Source organism: Panonychus citri, unplaced genomic scaffold (assembly GCF_014898815.1).
Source record: "Panonychus citri isolate SS breed McGregor unplaced genomic scaffold, ASM1489881v1 Contig00138, whole genome shotgun sequence".
NCBI lineage: Eukaryota > Metazoa > Arthropoda > Arachnida > Trombidiformes > Tetranychidae > Panonychus > Panonychus citri.
Genome location: NW_026515543.1, coordinates 4193976 through 4214404, shown reverse-complemented (window position 1 = coordinate 4214404; position 20429 = coordinate 4193976). Strand labels below are relative to the sequence as shown.

At 31.9% G+C, this 20429-nt stretch overlaps 5 protein-coding genes across 7 annotated transcripts; 2 read left to right on the top strand and 3 right to left on the bottom strand.

Moving 5' to 3' along the window:
- Positions 1-130: 130 nt before the first annotated feature.
- On the top strand, positions 131-1669 carry LOC128393830 (ADP-ribosylation factor-like protein 3). 3 transcript variants are annotated; one of them, XM_053354045.1, is made up of 6 exons: positions 131-363; positions 449-592; positions 982-1098; positions 1162-1212; positions 1284-1469; positions 1530-1669. In XM_053354045.1, the coding sequence occupies exons 1-6, from the start codon at positions 361-363 to the stop codon at positions 1584-1586; spliced, it is 558 nt and encodes a 185-aa protein (XP_053210020.1). In that variant the 5' UTR covers positions 131-360; the 3' UTR covers positions 1587-1669. The 3 variants fall into 3 exon arrangements, with proteins under 3 accessions (XP_053210020.1, XP_053210019.1, XP_053210021.1); XM_053354044.1 differs by having other exon boundaries at positions 131-369; XM_053354046.1 differs by having other exon boundaries at positions 131-369; positions 1526-1669.
- Positions 1670-1699: 30 nt separating this feature from the next.
- On the bottom strand, positions 1700-3882 carry LOC128393829 (C-1-tetrahydrofolate synthase, cytoplasmic-like). The gene is made up of 7 exons (XM_053354043.1): positions 3629-3882; positions 2895-3123; positions 2680-2816; positions 2503-2624; positions 2237-2431; positions 1966-2156; positions 1700-1881 (listed from the first exon to the last, which is right to left on the bottom strand). The coding sequence occupies exons 1-7, from the start codon at positions 3694-3696 to the stop codon at positions 1858-1860; spliced, it is 966 nt and encodes a 321-aa protein (XP_053210018.1). The 5' UTR covers positions 3697-3882; the 3' UTR covers positions 1700-1857.
- A 462-nt stretch (positions 3883-4344) lies between these two features.
- LOC128393826 (dual oxidase 2-like) lies at positions 4345-11054 on the top strand. Its single transcript, XM_053354040.1, has 24 exons — positions 4345-4564; positions 4627-4764; positions 4829-4987; positions 5059-5243; positions 5312-5522; positions 5583-5749; positions 5810-6382; positions 6446-6624; positions 6700-6824; positions 6892-7200; positions 7268-7479; positions 7549-7734; positions 7796-8009; positions 8081-8174; positions 8243-8418; positions 8476-8599; positions 8667-8833; positions 8912-9142; positions 9202-9295; positions 9368-9417; positions 9567-10240; positions 10454-10609; positions 10672-10800; positions 10868-11054. Exons 1-24 carry the CDS (start codon positions 4414-4416, stop codon positions 10988-10990), a joined length of 4827 nt encoding a protein of 1608 aa, XP_053210015.1. The 5' UTR covers positions 4345-4413; the 3' UTR covers positions 10991-11054.
- Positions 11055-11145: 91 nt separating this feature from the next.
- LOC128393828 (aryl hydrocarbon receptor nuclear translocator 2-like) lies at positions 11146-18758 on the bottom strand. The gene is given in 7 exon segments (XM_053354042.1): positions 11146-12820; positions 12823-13205; positions 14200-14718; positions 17390-17507; positions 17588-17680; positions 17762-18217; positions 18447-18758. Coding segments are annotated over 6 exon segments (2721 nt in total). The 5' UTR covers positions 18197-18217; positions 18447-18758; the 3' UTR covers positions 11146-11647.
- A 300-nt stretch (positions 18759-19058) lies between these two features.
- Positions 19059-20182, bottom strand: LOC128393031 (uncharacterized). The gene is made up of 2 exons (XM_053353140.1): positions 19573-20182; positions 19059-19506 (listed from the first exon to the last, which is right to left on the bottom strand). Exons 1-2 carry the CDS (start codon positions 20134-20136, stop codon positions 19189-19191), a joined length of 882 nt encoding a protein of 293 aa, XP_053209115.1. The 5' UTR covers positions 20137-20182; the 3' UTR covers positions 19059-19188.
- Positions 20183-20429: the final 247 nt, after the last annotated feature.

Genomic DNA, 20429 nt, shown 5'->3' with positions numbered 1-20429 from the left:
GAATATTCAATTTCAACAACAATTAAACTGGAATAGAACCTCGATTAATAATAGTTAACCTAATTAACTGTAAATAACGATACAAACAATTTACTGTTATGATTTAAACTGAATCTTGGTAACCAAAGAAACCTCCGAATTGCAATTTAGCAAAACAAAAAACAAATTAAACAGAAAACTGAAATTAGTGAAATCTAATTGAACATTTTATTGTCAAATCGCCGATTATTATTATTAATTTTGATCACTCACATAATCGTAAAATTTAATTGCAACAATCAAGTGAAAGGAAAAAAGTTTCTTCAAAATACCAACAGTAAATTAAGATTTAATTATCTCAAGATTAGTTCGTTACACAAAATGGTATTGGTAATGATAACTTCTTATTATTATACTTAATTACACCGATTAATTGTGATTAAATCTAATTGTTGTCACTCTTAATTAGGGTCTCCTTTCATTACTAAGAAAATTAAAATCAACCCCTGATCGCGAGGTCCGAATTCTGTTATTGGGCCTGGACAATGCGGGGAAAACGACGATTCTCAAAAAAATGTCCTCCGAGGACATTTCTCATATTACACCAACTCAGGTGAGTTAATTAAACAGTCGATTGTCCAATTTACCTTAAATTTTAACGATAAGTTAATTGTTTGCCGCAAATCAGATCAATTGGCTGCGAGTTTGAATTGAAAATCTAATGTATTATTAATAATATTCAAGAATCTTAAACTGATTGACCTCAATTATTGATTTTTTTGGTTTATTACTTTTTTTATGATAATAATTATGTCTTTGTATATGTAACCAGGTAAATTTTCAAAGGTGAATCAAAATACAGGTAAAAGTAATAAATTAGCTAATTTATTTCAATTGGAAACGATTTTTTATCACCAAGTATTCAAATCTCAAGCTATTTTTCAATTAGACTGTTAGTTGATTGATTGATCGGTGTTTCTGTTTAATTGATTCATATCTAAGGGTTTCAATATCAAGAGTGTCCAAACGGCCGGATTCAAGTTAAATGTTTGGGACATCGGCGGTCAACGGAAAATTAGACCTTATTGGAAAAACTATTTTGAAAATACTGATATTCTGGTGAGTTAATTGTTCATAATTAAGCTTGAAGGTTGGATGATTTATATTTTCTGTATTCGATAGATTTATGTTATCGACAGTTCGGATAAGAAACGATTCGAAGAGACCAGCATTGTGAGTAGTTCAAAACTTTTGATTCTTTACTTTGTTATCTCGTTAATTCAATTGTTATTCTGGTGATTTAGGAATTGAATGAATTGTTGACCGAAGATAAATTAAACGGTATTCCAATATTGGTCTATGCTAATAAACAAGACCTTTTCAATGCCGCTCCTGCAAGTGAGATCGCTGAAGGCCTTCATTTACCGTCGATTCGTGATCGTAGTTGGCAAATACAAGCTTGTTCAGCGATTTCAGGTGAAGGGCTTAAGGTCAGTATTGTATCATTTCAATTGTCTGTTAACTAATTCTAATTTGTATTAATCAGGAAGGATTGGATTGGGCCTGTAAGAATATCAAGTCCAAAAAGTGATCAACAATTAGTGTAATCGAAAGCTAAATTGTAACCGCTTTTTACTCCGATCAACTTGTTCAACTATATTATTAATACTTAATCTGAGTGTCCGAGTTTTTTTTTAACTGTAACTCTTAATATTGTCAATTAAAACAAAATATAAAACAATCAATTGTATTTAAATTATTTTCTTGTGGTATATTAGGTTTAAAATCGTACTAATTGATATATAAAGTTTAAAATTAAAATCGTTGAATCGTAATTGGGTTGATTGCAAAAAAGTTGCTCCTTTCAATTTGATTGAATTATTTTCTTGATTTGGCCAAGCTCTGTGTCGATAAGAAAAAAAACAATTAAGAATTACAATTAGTTGATTTGCTTATTATCTTTACACATATAATTTGAATATTAACCTTTTTAGCGGCATCAACAGTATTGTAGATTAACATGGCAACGGTCATTGGTCCAACTCCTCCAGGAACTGGGGTAATAGCTGAGGCCACTTCTTTGCATTGATCATAATCAACATCTCCAACTAATCGGTAGCCTGATTTACGAGTTGAATCAGGAATAGATGTGATTCCACAATCAATTACAACAGCGCCTGAAGAAAAGAGATAAACACAATCCAGTAATCAATTAATTGGAAACAGTTAACGTGGCGAACAATTCAAAGACAATTACCTGGTTTAAGCCAATCTTTTTTCACGAAAAAAGGTTGACCAACCGCGGCCACAACAATGTCGGCATTTCGAACCGTTTCTGGAATATTTTTACTCCTTGAGTGGACAATAGTGACCGTAGCATTGTTCCAGACCAATAGTTGGGCCATTGGTGAACCGACGATTTTACTACGACCCAATACAACTGCATGAGAACCTTTGAGAAGAGAGAAAAGTTAATTGTAAATTAGCTGAGATTTTCATATCTCTAAGGATAAGATAAATTACCAGCAATTTGAACACCACTTTGTTTAATTAACTCTAAACAACCAAATGGTGTACAGGGTACATAGCTATTCATCCCATTGACTTGGCCATGCATCAATTTACCAGCATTGATATCTGAAAGACTATAAAATAACATGTGTAAAATTTTTACAACAATTAATTAGTCATCATACTGACCCATCAACGTCCTTTTCTGGGTCAATTAAATTAGTAATTTGATCAGTATTGATTGGACTGTCACTTTCCAATGGTAGTTGTACAATTATACCATGAACACTTGAATCTTGATTTAGATTATGCAATTTATCAATCAGCTAAATTGTTACAAAAACATTATGTATTTAGAAATCAATTAATCAAAAGCCAGAGATTTAGATTGGGGTTTTAATTACTTGTTCTTGGGTTGTTGATTTGGGTAATTTATGGTGAGTGGCAAGGACACCGGCCTCTTCGGCAAATTTGATCTTATTCTTAATGTAGACATTGGAATCGTCTCGAGATCCGACCTGGATAATGGCCAGTTGAGGTTTGACCGACAATTTACCGACTTCTTCACGCAATTTGGCCTGAATTTGACCTGAAACTTCTTTGCCGCTGATGATTTTCGCCATTGTTTTTCCACTGATTCACAAAGATAAAAGAGAAACAAAATTATTGGTTTTGAAAAGAATTAAAATAAAATAGTGGATTAGAAAGTAAAGAATAGAAATTAAATCTTTGCAATTAAAATCACTTCTAAATTGTAATCAAGCGTCTGAGAAGATTTTCAATAACTCAATGTCTCTCTATCTCATTAATCACTCTTCAATTTGATGATAATTCTGATTCTTGATATTGGTTGAAGATCGAGATTGATAATCAAAAGAGAAAAACATTAATTACTGGTAATCAACATTTCCTTTTGCTTGACAATTTATTCTCTAATCATAACTAGAGATCTTCAATCTATATCAATGATGATTATTCTTGTATGTTATTAGATTGAATTAAATTATCTATCGAAACAATTAAGATAAACATCAATTCTATTGATTGATTTATTTGTTAAATCTATGGAGCTTCATGAAGATAATTATCAATTTCATTGGAGAAATTATCTTATTAGAATCAATCTTATCTAACTTACCCAATGGATGTTGATGATCTCCTGATAATAGAGTTGGTTTGAGTAATTAAGTTAATCAATCGAGTCATTTGGTTGATGAGAATCACAATTAAAACCAAATGGTAACAACAACAATCATCAAAGGGAAGAAAATAAAATCTCTCTCCATTAGAATTAGTGAAAGAAAATGATTTACAATCAATTGAGAATCTAATCAACTACATCAATAGAAATGGGAAACTAAATAATTAAGAAAAAAAACCAAAACAATTAAAAAATCACAATAAGAAGCGAATCAAATTAACTAAAGAAAAAAAGAATTACCAAAAAACATATGATCGATTCTCGTTTGAATTTCCCGGGATTTTTTTTCGATTAACCGATTCACCGATTAATTTTTAATTTTTCCAACAATTTAATCTAAATTTAGCTAACTAATCATTGTCTTTATTTTCTAATCAAATTAACGGATGAATTTTAAACTATTCTTGATGTTGATTTAATTCTGTTCTCATATTGAGACTACACGATTGTAGTAAAGGAACTGATTTCGTTTTTTCAATCTTGTCATTTGAATGGATTTAATTTACTAATTGTTGTTTAGATTAAAGATTAAAAAGTGAACATCCTCTTAGTCTATGTTTCAATATCCTATCAACATCCGTACTTACCTTTGGTTCCTCCATTTTGTTTTCCTGTTGTGAAAATTTTCTCGGTAATTTGACAATTTTTGTTTCTACAATTTGAGTACAAACAAAGTAAAAGATTAATTTACTTTTGATTGTGTCTTTTTCTTAACTAAAACTATGATAATTTACCTGAGATTAACTGTCACCCTGTTGATTACTTTATTCACAGTTAATCGAGTTAATTCATTACAATGGAAAAATTCACCAAGAGAAACCAGGCAACAATTTCGCTTTCCAAATCCTCCACCAAACAATCAGCCGTTAATTGGTAAGTAACATTTTCTATTGATTTGATTACTGCTATTAAGGTAATAATTAACTTTTAAATAGGTGAGAAACCAACTCCACAAGATGCTGATACTTTCCTTGAATGGTTAATTAGTCGATCACAATTAGACTATTCTGATGTTTACCAATCGTACGATGGTTGGTTCAATAATAAAAATAATCCAAGTTCCGGATCTTCAGGTAAAACTTTGATTCGCAACTTTGATTCACTGATTGACTTAAATTGTGATTAAATACCAAACAGGTAGCCCACTGAATCGCTTGATCCCCGCCAGATATAGTGATGGAAAAGGTAAACCAATCTCATCACCTAATCCATTTCATATAAGTTCAATTTTATCCGCAAACCAAAACAATCAGAATCACAATCAACTCGGTAAAAATGCATTTCTTGTATTCTTTGGTAAGTTAACCTGATTTACGATGATTACTTTGTACTAATTGTAATTCCAACGATTGATAATCTTTCATCAGGTGAACATGTAACTAATGAAATCGTCGATACAAGAATTACGTCTTCATGTCCACCCGAATATATCAACATACCGATTCCGTGGAATCATGAATTTTATCGGTCCACAGGCCATTCTTATATGCCGTTCGTACGAGCTAAACATGAACGTAAATCTGGTAAATCTTTTGATAATCCTCGAAAAATGGTAATAACATTTGTAGATCTGTTGCTAATTATTAGTTCTAATTAAGTGATCAATATAATACTTGAAAGATTAACGAGGTGACTCCATATATCGACGGTGGGACAATTTATGGCCGATCAAAGGTGATCTCTGATCAATTAAGAAGCTTTGAATGGGGTCGATTAAGATCAGATAAAAGCAATAACTTTCCTCGAACTAATCAAAACGGATTACCTGTTGAAAATAAACCAATTTACTCAAACAATTCAGCTCATATTAAACCAATCAAAAGATTCCTAGGTAAGTAAATCAATTGGATTGATAAAACTGAAGTAATTAAACTTTCCTATTACATCATAGCCACTGGCGATTTTCATGCTAATGAGAATCCGTTTCTTTTGGGAATGAATATAATTTGGTTTCGATGGCATAACTTAATTGCTAAGAAATTGAGACAAAAAAATGACAATTGGGACGATGAAAAAATTTTCAATGTAGCTCGACGTTGGGTAATTGCTACACAACAAGTGAGTAACAATCAACTTATTGGTTGATTACTGATCGTTGTTTTTGTTTGCCTTCAATAGCAAATTATTGTCAATGAATGGCTGCCCATTTGGACTGGTCAACCCTTGGCTAAATATTCTGGTTACAAGCAATCAGTTGATCCATCAATAAGTCACTTATTTAGCGGAGCGGCGATGAGATATGGTCATGTTTTGGTTCCGTCGAAAATTAAATTGTGGTCCAATTCTTGCGAATTGCGACAAAAGAACAATCAAAGACCCAGAGTTACGAAAATCAATAGAAACTCAGGTTCAACTCAATCAATTTTCAACAATCAACAAATCGTCGAGTTATGTAATAGTTACTTTGATTCTTCTCCTTTAACTAATCACGATTTTAAATCGTCTCTCATGAGTTTAACGATGACCTCGGCTCGTCCTGATGGATCAACGATATCCAAAGATTTACAAACTCGAACTTATGGCCCAATGGACTTTACTCGACGCGATTTAGCCGCACTTAACATTCAACGTGGAAGAGATTTTGGTTTACCTGATTATCTATCGACTCGGGCATCATTAGATTTACCTGTTTATGACAATTTCATTTCGATTGCTGATAAACTTTGGAATGGATCATCGATTGATCAACAGGTTAGACTAATTGTTGAGAATAACGTATTCTATCTTAGTTAATTCAATTCTTTTCCCAATCAGAATCTCATCAACTCGATGCTTCAATTATATCCCAAAGTTGATAACATTGACCTTTGGCTCGGCGGATTAATGGAATCAAATGATAACGGGATTGGATCAACATTCAGAAAGATAATTAACCAACAATTTGAGAGAATCAGAGATTCAGATTATTTTTGGTTCCAAAATAAAGGAAATAAGTAATCATTTAGATCCATATTTTTCTCTCTCTCTCTTTTCCGATTAACTAATTATGATTAACTGATTTTTGGCAGATTATTCGATGACAATCAAATCGCTAAAATTGAATCTCTATCAATTCGTGATATCTTAATTATGACACTTAATTTGTCCGATTCGTCCATTCAAGAAAAACCATTTCTGTTACCTAATGATCGAGGCAAGTTAATTGTTTGTTCAAATTTCTCAGATTATTAATTAGTCTAAATTAATCCTTCCAATGATAGATAATTACTTACCTGAATGTGGACCACTTGATTTAATCAAATTTCCCTGCAAACAAGGTGATTGTTACTCAACATCAAACACAAATGATGAAATCAACTCATGTCCAAAACCACAAACATTTGATTACATGATTGGCAGTGAGTGGTCATTTTTGATAACGATCGGGTCACTTGGATTGTACATTTTGACCTGGACGATAATCCTTTGGCTACTTATCGGTCGACGAAAACGTTCAGATGAATTGAATCGGAAGAAAAGTAAAAAGGCCAAAATGTCCGCCGCTTCTCACGATGGAAACACAATCATTGGTAAAGTCCAAATTATCTTATTTTACTACAAAGAGTTAATTGTTGTTAATCAACTTAATTTCAATAGCATTTGAATGGGAAGGTGATATGGACAATTTAAAACCAATTCTAATTCAATTTGATTCCACCCAAAAACGAATTGCAATTAAATGCCTCGGGCAGGGAGAGAAATTAATTCGTCGGATTGATTTCAAGGGATTACAATCAGTTAAATTACAAATCAGTGTTAATCCAAATCAACCATTAGTGGCAGTTAAGTTTCCCAATGAACATGATTTGGTGAGTCTCATTTAGATGTTTTAATCACAATAACATTTTGATTGATTTGTTGGTCGATTATCCTCCTAGATTGTTTCCTTTGATTCTGAAGAAGAGCAAACATCATTTATCAAACAATTAGAATCGTTCTTGGCCTTGATCGGTGTAGGTCGTGATCGCCAAGAAATGGACTCAAAGCGGATCCTCAAATCGTGTTACAGTAAAAATCAACGACAGAAACACTTGGAATCCTTTTTTCGAGCAGTTTTTGCTCATGTAAGTTGATCATTCATTATGTCCTCAGTAATGTTGATTAATTGTCCAATTTTCTTAATAGGCTTTTGATATTAAACCATTGAAGAGTAAAGTTGATTTGAAGATCGCTAAGAATATCTTACAAACTGAATTAACTGAATATGAATTTGCGGAAGCTCTTGCAATGAGACCCGATTCATTATTTGTGAAGCAAATGTTTGCCTTGGTTGATAAAGACGAAAATGGTTACATCTCATTTAGGGAGTTTCTTGATATGATGATAATTTTTGCGAAAGGTAATTAACTAATTGCTGTTGTCTAGTAATTAGATTTGATTCACTTATTCTCCTCGATCATTATTGAAAAGGTTCATCGGATCAAAAGGCAAAGCTCATGTTTGATATGTATGATTTGGATGGAACTGGAAGTTTATCGAAATCAAAATTTTCGACAATGATTAGGTAATTTCATCGATTATTATCAATAATGGTCATAATTAATTGATGATTTTCTATGAATTAATTGTTAGGTCAATGTTGGAATTGGCTAATCAAAGTATCGAACCTGGACAAATGGAGCAATTAATTAATTCTATGTTTCAATCTGCTGGTTTTCATGAGAAAAATGAATTAACTTTAAATGATTTTCTTAAATTTCTTGGGGATTATAAAGATGAATTTGGTTATGTTGAACTTAATTTAGAAAGTAAGTTAAATTATTAACCAATAATCGAATATTGAAAATTAATTGTTCTTTAATTAGTTGGTGATTTAAAGACAGAAATTGATTCTAAGCAAAATAAACGTCAAAGTGCAATGTTAAGAGCTCGAGACAAGGTTGTCCGAGCCTATTCAATTTACGGTGACAATCAATCGCAATCAACTGAGTAAGTTGATGTAAATTTAATTGTTAAAATACAATAAACCAATTCCACTGTTTCTTTCATCAAATAGACAAAGTAAATCAGATCAACTGATTTTCGTTGAAACCTCACAATCAAGAGGTGAACATGGTTTAGTTAATCAACTATCACGATTCATTGATGAACGTAAATGGCACATCTTCTGGTTTTTGGTGTTCATCTTAATGACAATTTATTTGTTCGTTGATAAATTAATTTGTAGGTTAATTGTAGTTCTTGATAACTTGACTGTTCCAAATTTTATTGCTTTTATTTTCCATCTCAATCGGCATTTAGATTATTCGTTTTTCAATGAAGATCGTGGATTGCGACAAATCACTGGCGTTGGTTTGGCCTTGTCCAGAGGATCGGCTTCGGTTCTGATGTTTGTCTTTTCGTTGATTCTGTTAACCATGTCTCGAAATATAATCACATTGTTGAGAGAAACTTTTCTTCATAAATACATTCCCTTTGATGCTTCAGTCTCTTTCCACAAGATAATTGCAATAATTGGCTTGATATTCATTGGTAAGTGACAATTAACTGTTCTTTCCATCATTAACTAATTGTCCTTTGATAATCAATAGTTATTCATACAATTGGACACACTTTTAATTTCTACAACATTTTAACTCAACGCCCGGCTGACCTTTTATGCCTTTTCCCGGTAACACATTCAAGGTTTGATCGCAATCTGCTGATTTAATTGATTTAGTTGATTTAGTTAATATGTTGAATATTATTCCATTTCAGATCAAATGAATTACCCAAATTTGTCGATTGGTGTTTTAAGACAATCACTGGTAAGAAGCAACAATTAGATGAAACAATTTCTTGGTTAATACAAAAAGTTAACTGAATTAACTTGAGGCCTTTTCTCACTAGATTATCAATACTAATAATTTGTTCCCACTCTTCTTTGTATTTGTAAATCTTTTTTTTTGCCCTCCAGGTATAACGGGATTACTTTTACTCGGCCTAGTGACCATAATTTACATATTCTCAACACCGATTTCCCGTCGATATGTTTTTACCGCTTTCTGGACAACTCATAATCTTTATCCTCTCTTTTATTTATTGATGTTTCTTCATGGACTTGGTCGGCTAATCCAATCCCCGCTTTTACCCTCTTATCTGATAATCCCTTTAATCTTATTCAAACTTGATAAATTGCTCAGTATTTCGAGGAAGAAGACAGAAATTCGTGTGATTCGAGCGGTTCATTATCCTTCCAATGTCACGATGCTCTGTTTAGCTAAGCCGGAGAACTTTGAATATAAAAGTGGCCAATGGGTTCGAATCGCAAGTGTTGGCCTGAATTCGAATGAATTTCATCCATTCACTTTAGCCTCTGCTCCACACGAAGAGAATCTTCAACTATTCATTCGAGCGGTTGGACCTTTCACTTCTAATATTCGACAAATTTATGACCCAAATGGCCTGAGAATGTCACCCATTTATCCAAATATAAGATTAGATGGACCTTATGGCGAAACTCACCAAGATTGGTTTCGATTTCCAGTTTCTGTTCTGGTCGGTGGGGGAATTGGAGTTACACCTTTTGCCTCCATATTGAAAGACGTTGCCTTTAGGGCTTCAATTAATCGCATGCAAACTTGCCACAAGGTCAGAAAAAACAGTCAATCAACAATTAATCGAGTACAATGTTAACCATCAAGTCCATTTTCACCCAATTTGTTACCTGATCCTTTAAAATTGTCCTTGATTCATAATGATGATAATCAACTTCCGATCATTGAACAATATTATCTTTACATTATACTTATTATGTTGTCATCTGATATAAATGGTTAATTATTTATCTTTAATCATGATTAGGTTTACTTCCTATGGGTAACTAGAACTCAGAAGCATTTTGAATGGTTGGTTGATATACTTCGAGACCTCGAGGAAAAGGACATCGCTAATTTGGTCTGTGTTCACATCTTCATTACTCAATTTTACGATAAATTTGATTTAAGAACAATGATGCTGGTGAGTTTAATTTAATTGTAAACAGTCAGATGAATATTAATTACTTTCTTTAATCAACTCAGTATGTTTGTGAGCGACATTTCCAACGAGTCTCCAATCGTAGTTTATTTACTGGATTAAAAGCAAAGACACAATTCGGTCGACCCAATTTTCACCAATTCTTTACATCTCTTCAGCGACTTCATCCGAAGGTACAATTAGTTGATTTTTGTTGTTTCTCTAATCTAATTTAATCAATTGTTGTCTTGTTTTCCAAAGGTTGGTCGAATCGGTGTTTTCAGTTGTGGTCCACCGCCGATGACCAATTCCGTTGGATCGGCTTGTGAACAATTAAATCGTCAATCAGGAGCTTTGTTTATCCATCATTCAGAAAATTTTTAATTATTAACAATCAAATCGATCAGTTCATTTTCAGTCTGAATAAAATTAATTTGATTATATTCAATTGATTGTTAATTTTTATTCATTAATAATATTTGACTACATAATTTTGTTTTCCTAATAAATTATAACATTTTAATCAATTTTAGGGATTTAATTAGTCGGTTAATTGTTGATAATATTGGGACACAAAGTTTTAAATTGAATTAATCAGCTTTTTTTTTATAATAATTTACTGATTGTTGTATTTACATTGAGGCAACATTGGTGTAAGCCGACATTAATTGTTGACCTTTTGTTAATTGTTGTTATTTAGCTGTTTTTAGACTGGAAACAATTAAGTAATCATCGATTGATAATATTATTTGTGATATAATGTAACTGGTTTAAAATTGGCATAATTATTTTAAATTTTGTAACTGATACGAATTAAATTTCAAATGATTGAAAATGCTCATTTACGAGTGTTAAAATTAATTACAATTAAAAGATGATCACTTATGAGAATTGATTTAGGAAAAAAAAAATCAAATGAAGACTAGAAAAAATTTACATCGAAATTAACTCAATCAATACAAGTAAATTTCTTAAATTGATGAAATTATAACAATTAAAGAGAATGATAATTAATGGTAATTAAATATTACATGATGATTATTAAAACCACGGGCAAGGGGCTTGAAACGGGTCGCGTGAGCCCGTCTCAGCCTCCAAGATGGACATGATCAGGTCCATCGCAGCGTCTTCGTTTTCTTGATTGTCGGCCACAATTGGAACTGGATTAAATTGTATTGTTTCGTCCATTTTAACAGATTCCTCTGATTCATTCGCCGATTCCGGCAAAGTGGGCAAAACCCCGAGAACCTCCGAGGGTCGATAGTAACTGTTACCGTCGAGACAAGTTAAACTGGTCAAACAGTTCGAACTGTTCGATCTGATTCGCTTAGCCAATGTTTCGCTACAATTGAGACCATTTCCGTTTCCATTTGGATTATCTGTTCCTCCGGACGCACCACCGCCATCGACACTTGGGACACTTGAGTTACTATTATTATTTGAACCTCCGACCAATGGACCATAACTATTATCACGTTGATATGATCTCTTGGTATTATCATTAAGTTGATCTTCATTTGTTGTATTAACATAATCAGTTGAATTTGTTTTCATATTTAACGAGAAACTATCAGCTGAACCATTTGCTGTTGATCCTTGATTGTTGGTACTTGATCCGGTCATGTGTAAATCATTAACTCGGCTGGTTGTTGATGTTGATGAATGACCAGTGTCCAGCCAAAGGTTACTATTGTTATCAGTGTTACCATTGGATGAACCATTCGAGTCGCTGTTGTTTACATTTGCATTGATGACAATACTTTTATTATTGTTATTTGAATTGTTGCTATTGTTACTATTGGTGTTATTATTTGTGTTAATGTTGCTATTAGATTGAATATTATCAGTTATAAATTGTTGACTTTCTAATTGAATTGGTAGAGGTAATTGTTTCACTTGTGAAGCAATTAGTCCAGTAGCTCTTGGTAGACTATCTGATCTCCATTTTCGCGTCCTATTGTCACAACCAGAATATACAGAATCAGCTGTAGAGTGAAAAAATGAATCGCCCATTGGAATTGGTGACAGTGAGTATGCAGATGAAGTTGATAGTAAATTAGATTCCTCGTTTCGTCGTTGGCTCTCAATTACTTCATCAGCGATGTATCTTCCGATCTTCCAAAGAGCGACTCGCGAAGAGGCCAACATTTTCTGGACACTTCGAGTATCAGTTGATGAATAGCCGGTAGATGATTGTTCATTAGATGAGCCCCACCACCACCACCACCACCGCCTCCTCCTCCTCCACTTCCCGGGCCATTGATTCCGTTCGTGTTACTATTGGATCCATTTGATTTGTTTGCTTTGTTACGACACGAATCACTTATTCGGAAAAGTATCTCATCGACTGTACTTGATGTTTTCCAATTTGAATTTACATAATTACTGTTATTGACACTTTTGTTTGATTCTCCATTGACTGAACTTTCGACCACATCGATATCAGAGACACAAGTATTTACAGCAATTAAGAATTCGAACTCTTTGGTCCATGGATTTCGAAAGGTCTTCCATGTTGTTTGAAGACAAATATATGGACCTGATTTAGTTTTAAATCGATATCGAGATGATTTTGAACATTCCCCAGAAGCTTCAAGGCCTAAATTATGAAGAAATCGAGCAAAAAAAATTAGAATCAAAAGAGAAAAGTAATTTAATTACGATTGGTCTAAGGTTAAGTCCTTTCTAATGAATACAAAATTTGCTTCAATTAGAAACCAGATTAATGATGACTTCTAATTGATCTTAAGATAATCAATTATAAATCATAACTGTATTTACGTATTTAAGGTTAGAAACAGTTAAACTTTGAATGGAAACCTTATATTAATAATAATGATTTGGAAATGATTAAATATCAACTCAGTAATTATGAATAAAATGATTAACTACTCATCTAATTGTAAACAAATTGTATTGTCTTTAACCAGATAACAAATGGATCAACAATTGTCAAACTTTTCCAACAAAAACATCACTTGAATTAGATTTGATTATTCACTGAAGGCAAGGGAATCATTATTTAACCAAACAATTAAATAACAATAATGGTTTAAATTGATCACGCGAATACATAATATAATAACATGATACAACTTAAATTATGATTAAAATGATATAACATGAATCTGTTAATAGTGTAAATGACAAGTTGTATAAGTTTGATAGCCATGGGAGTTAATTCACTCCCAATGTTACAATTTAGTGTGTCAATTGGTTTAATTTACCGATTGTTATTGTAAATCAGTCATCTATATGTATATCAGATGAATCAAGTGAAGTAGTTTAATGTCAACTGATGATAACAATTGAATCATGTGGGAGGAAAATTGATTTTCATCTGATAAGTTAACTGATAGTTTTCTAGTTGAACAGTTAATTAGACCAAACAATTGGTTATAATTGAATTATTATCTTATTTGACTGAATTATATATATAAGATTCTGAGACAATGAATATTTTACTTGATATATTGAGCAAACTCTATGGTTAATATTATTATCAATTTCATGGTTCTAAGGTAAACCAATCAGAATGATGGTATAGGACAATGAGAATTGAACAATCAGTTAATTTGGTTGATGATTCTTACCTAATCTATGGCTTTCAGCGAGAGTTTTTAAATCTTCATGGTGACAGTATTCATAGCAACAGGTTCCTAGTAATTCTTGAGGTAGATATCCTAAAATTAGGGTGGCTCGTTGATCGACAAACAAAAATTTACCATCTATTGTGTGTCGTGAGGTAAATGACATTGGTTTGATTGAGATGTGAGGTCGATAGGGTGTCGGTCCACAAAGATTGGGCAAAGTTCGTCCAATGGCCACTAAACAGCTCATATTGTAAATGTCTGATTCGTTTTCCACTTCTTCAGTGACCGACATTTTGGTCGATATCCATGATTTAAGGTAACCGATACAATGGACAACACAATACTTTCGGTCTGAAGACTGGGATTTACGGCGTTTCTGAGCATACCCTGTAGTCGTATCAGCCTCTTCTTTTACTCTGGGCATCGATTTAAATTTCATGCGACAGAAAAAAGATCGACGAGCTCCAGGTGACATCGATACCTGAGAAGAGGTTGGTGACGATTTAACTGGTAACATTGCTGGACGATAATCAAAGGATACGAAAGGTAGAAGATAGAAATAATTTCAATTTAATTGAGAAAATGTTAACAATTAATTGATTGGAGAAGAGAAAAAAAAAACAAGGAAATCATTTGGATATTGAAACTTATGGAATTATCCAAATTGAAATTGGTTCGAGAGCTTAATCGCCAGTGAGAATACAAAATACAATCAATATCGAATCAGTAAATTGTAAAAGGAATTAAATTGATTATTAAGATGATGGAATAATATTTTACCATAACATGATAAATCTGTATGATCATCTTTCAATTCTTCATCATTGAACAATTTGAACAGTTTCCTCGGAAATTCATTCGGAAATTTCAATTAAAATTGATCTGAAAAAATGTCAACAATTTGATCATTTTCATGATTCAATCTAATATTTTGATCAATTGAAACAGTCAAACTTCATTGTTATTGTGGTTTAATCATTTTCTGGTTGATTAATTTAATCAAATCAATGATGAACCGGCAGCGCAAACAAATCAAAATAACAGGTATTGTAATTTGAGATGATCAATTTAATTGAGATAATCAAATTGACCACAGTTTGATTAGGATGTTTCTGTTAAATCAAATCCTATCAGTGGCTAAATGATAATAACATTAAATCAATGGCAATTTGATGCTTTAATCATGATGATGATGAAAAACAATTCTAATTGGGTATAAAGGGATAATATCATTTACAATTTGATCAACAACAATCAGAATGATTGATCAACAGAAACAATTACTAAAGTGATGATGATCAAAATAATTAGATTGGAAATTTGTTACACAAAAGTCCAACAATTAACAGTCACAATTAACCTGTTTTCCTTTCAAAATCAAATGGTTTGTTAATATAATAAAAATAATAAGGAATCAATCAATTGTGATTAAAGTTTAATCAACAACATTAAAACAATAAGACAAACAATTAACTAGATGAAAGGAATCACTTGTCCAATTATTCAATACTAATTAAGATATTTGTCTCATGATCAAGAGTGTAAGTAATTAAGTAATTAACCATGAGAAGCCTAGTAAATTAATCGTCACGTGAGTAAAATATTGAATAATTTTTCCTCAATTACAATTAATTTAACTTGAAATTAATACATATTATTGATTAGAAAGGATTTACAATTAAAACAAGTACATCTCGAGATGTTTTAACAATCCTTGATTTAGTTTACTTTGATTACTTAATATGAACATGAAATTAATGCGATAATCTATTTGATTTGATATGAGAAAATTTATCAACAATTAACTGATTGTTGATAAATAATATTAGACCTAAACTAACAACTTACCTTTTAATTGTGTTGATTGATTAGTTGAAGTTTCCAATTCCATCCATTGATGATCCCAAATAAATTGTTGATAGTCTTCATTTCCTGTGACAATTAGTGAAGTCTAATTATTTAATAGCAACAACAAACTGTGATTGTTGATTTGCATTAATTTAGCTTTAAATTAATAAATTTCCTGAGATAAAAAATCATAATTATCATAACAATTAACTAAATGAAAGTGTTATTAGTAAATATTACTGATAATTTCAAATACAATTGCTAATTATAGTGGAAACAATTTTTACCCATAATTTAAATTATTTAATCAGCGATTAAGTTTTTTGCTAATTAATCAAAAGTACCTTATAATAGTTACATTAACACTTTGATTGATTGATTTTTTCATGATAATCTTATGAAAAAAACAAGATTATGTGTAATAATAAATATGATCAATGGTGATATTTGGTTATGATTAAGATGAATGAGATAATTGTTATGTTGGATTTTGATTTGGAAAAAAATTGTAGTAAAGTAGCTGGTTAATTGTTGAGACTGTAATTCAAGCAATTGGATTATAGTATTGAGCAAGAATCAGAATTAAGGATAATGAGGAAGAGTGAAAGGTAATAGTAGCAATCGAAGTGGTTTTGATTAAGATTGAAAGATGATCATTAAAAGATAATCATGTTGATGTTGACCATGAGTTGATTTAATTCTGAGGGAGAGGTTAATCATTTTTACCTTTTTCTTTAGTTTCGACTGTTGAGTTTTATTACTGCGATTGAATTTGGTTGAAACTGCAATTGACAAGAAGAACAACAAGAAGAAGCTTAATCTTAATCTCTGGGCCTTTTAATCCGATCAAATGTCACCTTAGTTTCTTTCTTTTAACCTCGTTCTCCTTCACACTCGATGTTCTCTCTCTCTCTTCATACAGGGAATTTTCTTTCTATCAATCAATAAATGATAATTAAGATAATCACGAGGATATAGAATAACATTTCCATGAGAAGAAGAAAAAAAAAACAAGTTGATATTCAATGTAGATAAATAAATGCGCAATTAGTTGAGATTATGATAAGTTATTAACACTCGAATCATAATCATTGTTGGAATATTTTGGAAGAAATCAAGAAATTTCGATGATAAAAATAAATAATATTCTGAGAAATTATAAGATTTTCAATTCTCCAAGAATATTCTAGAGACTAGTGAGATATCAGATCGAAGGATTAACAACAATTTAAAATTCGAAACTTGATTATGTTCAAGATTAAAGATTAAAGAAGAAGAGAATTCTAATTGTTCGGTGAGGAAACGAAAACGAAATAGGTACATTAAGATTTTCTCCACTTACTTTTCGCATCTATTAATCTCTCTTTCGGTGATAAATCCGATGACGATAATTGTTCCTTCACCTTTGCCACGTCTTTAGGATGTAATATATCGAACCAATTTTGGCCCAAAAGGTCACCCTGTTTGAGAAAAAACAATACATTTAACATGTTTAGAGAAAAGATTAAGAAACAATTGATCGAAATTCGTGTCTACTTACTTGAGAGTAATTAAGAATTTGTGAAACGGATCCGGATACGAATAAGATTCTCCCTCTATCACAACTAACAACGAATAAAAATCCTTCGGAAATCTTGATAATAAGAGAATCGATTTGACCTTAATTTTGCTTTTGATTGATACTTGATCTTTACCTTGGTGCGATTAGACTTACCTGTGATATCAGTTTGAGAAGAGCTTCGTCCGAAAGAAACGTTGGCCTCATTTTACCGCTTCCAGAAAACGCATTCATTGAACCTTTGATTGTTTTCATGTGTTGAACTGCCATTCGGAGGACAGTTAACTTATCCAATTTCCTGGACATCGCGTTGCACATTGGGATCAAACAAGACAATTCGGTGATATAATGATTCATTTTATCTCGACGGCGTTTCTCGATTTCACTGTGATTGTGTTTTTTACTTTCATCGGTGATCATCAATTCAGACGAAGCTGCGATATTGTTGCTCGAAACCGCAGTGGTTGGAGTTGTTGTTGTGCTGGTATTGTTGTTACTTCCAATGATACATGGAGATGATGATGATGATGATGGAGGCGGTGTTGTTGAGCCAAATGAACAACCTGAATTTGGATGAATGGTCAAGCTCATGGTCAGAAAAATAGACCGAATCTAAAGCACAACGGGATCATCAAGTGTATCGATTGAGAAATTGATGAATCACAAGAAGGATTTTTACGTTTACAGTTGATTAATTGGAGTAAATTGATCGAGATTTTTGTTATCGAATAACAAAAAGCATAACAGAGACAGAAAAAAGTAAATAAGACAATTAATTCCATGTTAATTTTCATTGATTCTTAGATATTATGCTGGTTCGAATAGTTTAACTGTACCTTACCTGTTGTTTAGATGAATGGAATAATCAAAAGTTGAGAGAAATCGAAACAATCAAAGGCCAATTGACGACTAATTTAGTACGAAAAGATGATCAACTTCACAGGGAATCCAATTTCCAACAGAAAGAAAACACAAATTAAGACACAATTAATTGTCTAAAAATTATGTTGGTAGAATACAAAAGTCTACAATATAATAGAAGCTGATTAACTAAATTACGATGAAATCTTTTTCATTCTAATTCATCTAATTCCATTGATCTCATGTTAAATTGTGAATTGGATGTTGATTATGAAGCGAAAAACTCAACGATTAAGTTGCACAAAAATCCAATGTTACATTTATACATCAACAGGTCTCTTGACTTTACTGTTTCCATAGAAAGGAAAAAACTTTCCTCTGTCGACATGATGATTATCATCCTCATCCTCATCATCATCTCCATCTTCATCTTGATTGGCTAACAATCAATTCAACTGCACAGTTAATTGTATGTAATTTTATAGGAAAAAAACAGTTTCTCTCACAGGGATTGACAATATTATCAACAATTAGGTGACATCTATCAATCATATTTACCATTAAACATTTATCATGATCAGTTTTTATTTAATGAAAATTATAATATATTAATTGTGAGATACAAATATCCATTGTAATAAGTTAATTGTGAACATAAATTAAAGATAAATAAGCAAAGATTGAGAGGTTACATTTTATGTTATAATTTTGTCGATATACAATTAGGATTGTTTGGAGTTTTTTAATTTCCATTGAGATGATTTCGATGATGATAATGATGATGATGATGATGATGATCTTGATTCTCGCTGTTTGTTGGGTATTAGTTTTTTCAGTTTGGTCTTATAAGCGGCTTCGCCTCGAGAAAAGGCCTTTTCAACGGAGACCAACAAATCGAGGATATTGGGAATTAAATGAGAACCTCGTTTGTCGATAATTGATTTATTCTTTGATTTAATACAAGAACCACTATTGGTGTAGGTGAAAGCGATGAAGAAAACAGCAATTATCGGAATAATTAACGATCCAAGACCGATTACCTGGTAGAATATGATGTTAATTGTCATTTAAATTGTTTTCTTTGTTCGCGAGTAATTTGTACTTACCAGAATTGTTGGGAATATGTAATGAAGAAAAGTTTTCTCCAGGTCATCGTGATCCTCTTCGTGTGGTGGACTAGGCCATGGACTTGGCCAAGGGTCAACTCGATCGTGATTAGTTGGTGGGAGATAATTTCTCGAAACGGGTTCAGATGAGAAATAGGGTTTCATTGGAGGGTAATAGATCATTTCGGTCAACATTCGCCTCGCAGGTCGTTTCGACTTTTCTGGTCGATTCATTTTTCCAGAGTTAATCATTTGATTGGAAGATTGGAAAACATTTTCATCCGGTTGATAATAATATTTTGATTGGTGAACGAAATGATTAACATTTGTATTATCACTTCTGGGAGCTGATTGTTGATTGTTGTCCTCATTGGCATTGTTGTTACTTGTTGAATGAGGTTGATGATGATTTGGATCTGTTGATGTTGGTTCGTAAATCACTGTTGATACTTTACGGACTAAAAGGTAAGAAATTAATAACAATTTAGTTAACAATTTATGAGTTTGATGTAAAACCATATTCCAATTGATCGGTAATTGTTGACTTTTAACAGCAGAAAACATCAAATTAAGTTAATCAATATTAACCCTCTAATCTTGTGAACGTTGTTGTTACCACTGTGAAAAAGTTTAGACTAATTGTCAACACAATTTAATCAAAATCTAAATCATTACCAAGATAATTTCTTACACAATTCATTCAATTAATTGTTTTTTCTTCCTGTTTTTGTTACAATTTAAGTTTATTCAAATCGTTCATGGATCTATGGTTACATTGCATCAAACTAATCAAACCATTGCTTCCTCATTTGTTTTCTTAATTGTTGTTGATTGTTTCAATCTTAATTATGGCTAAA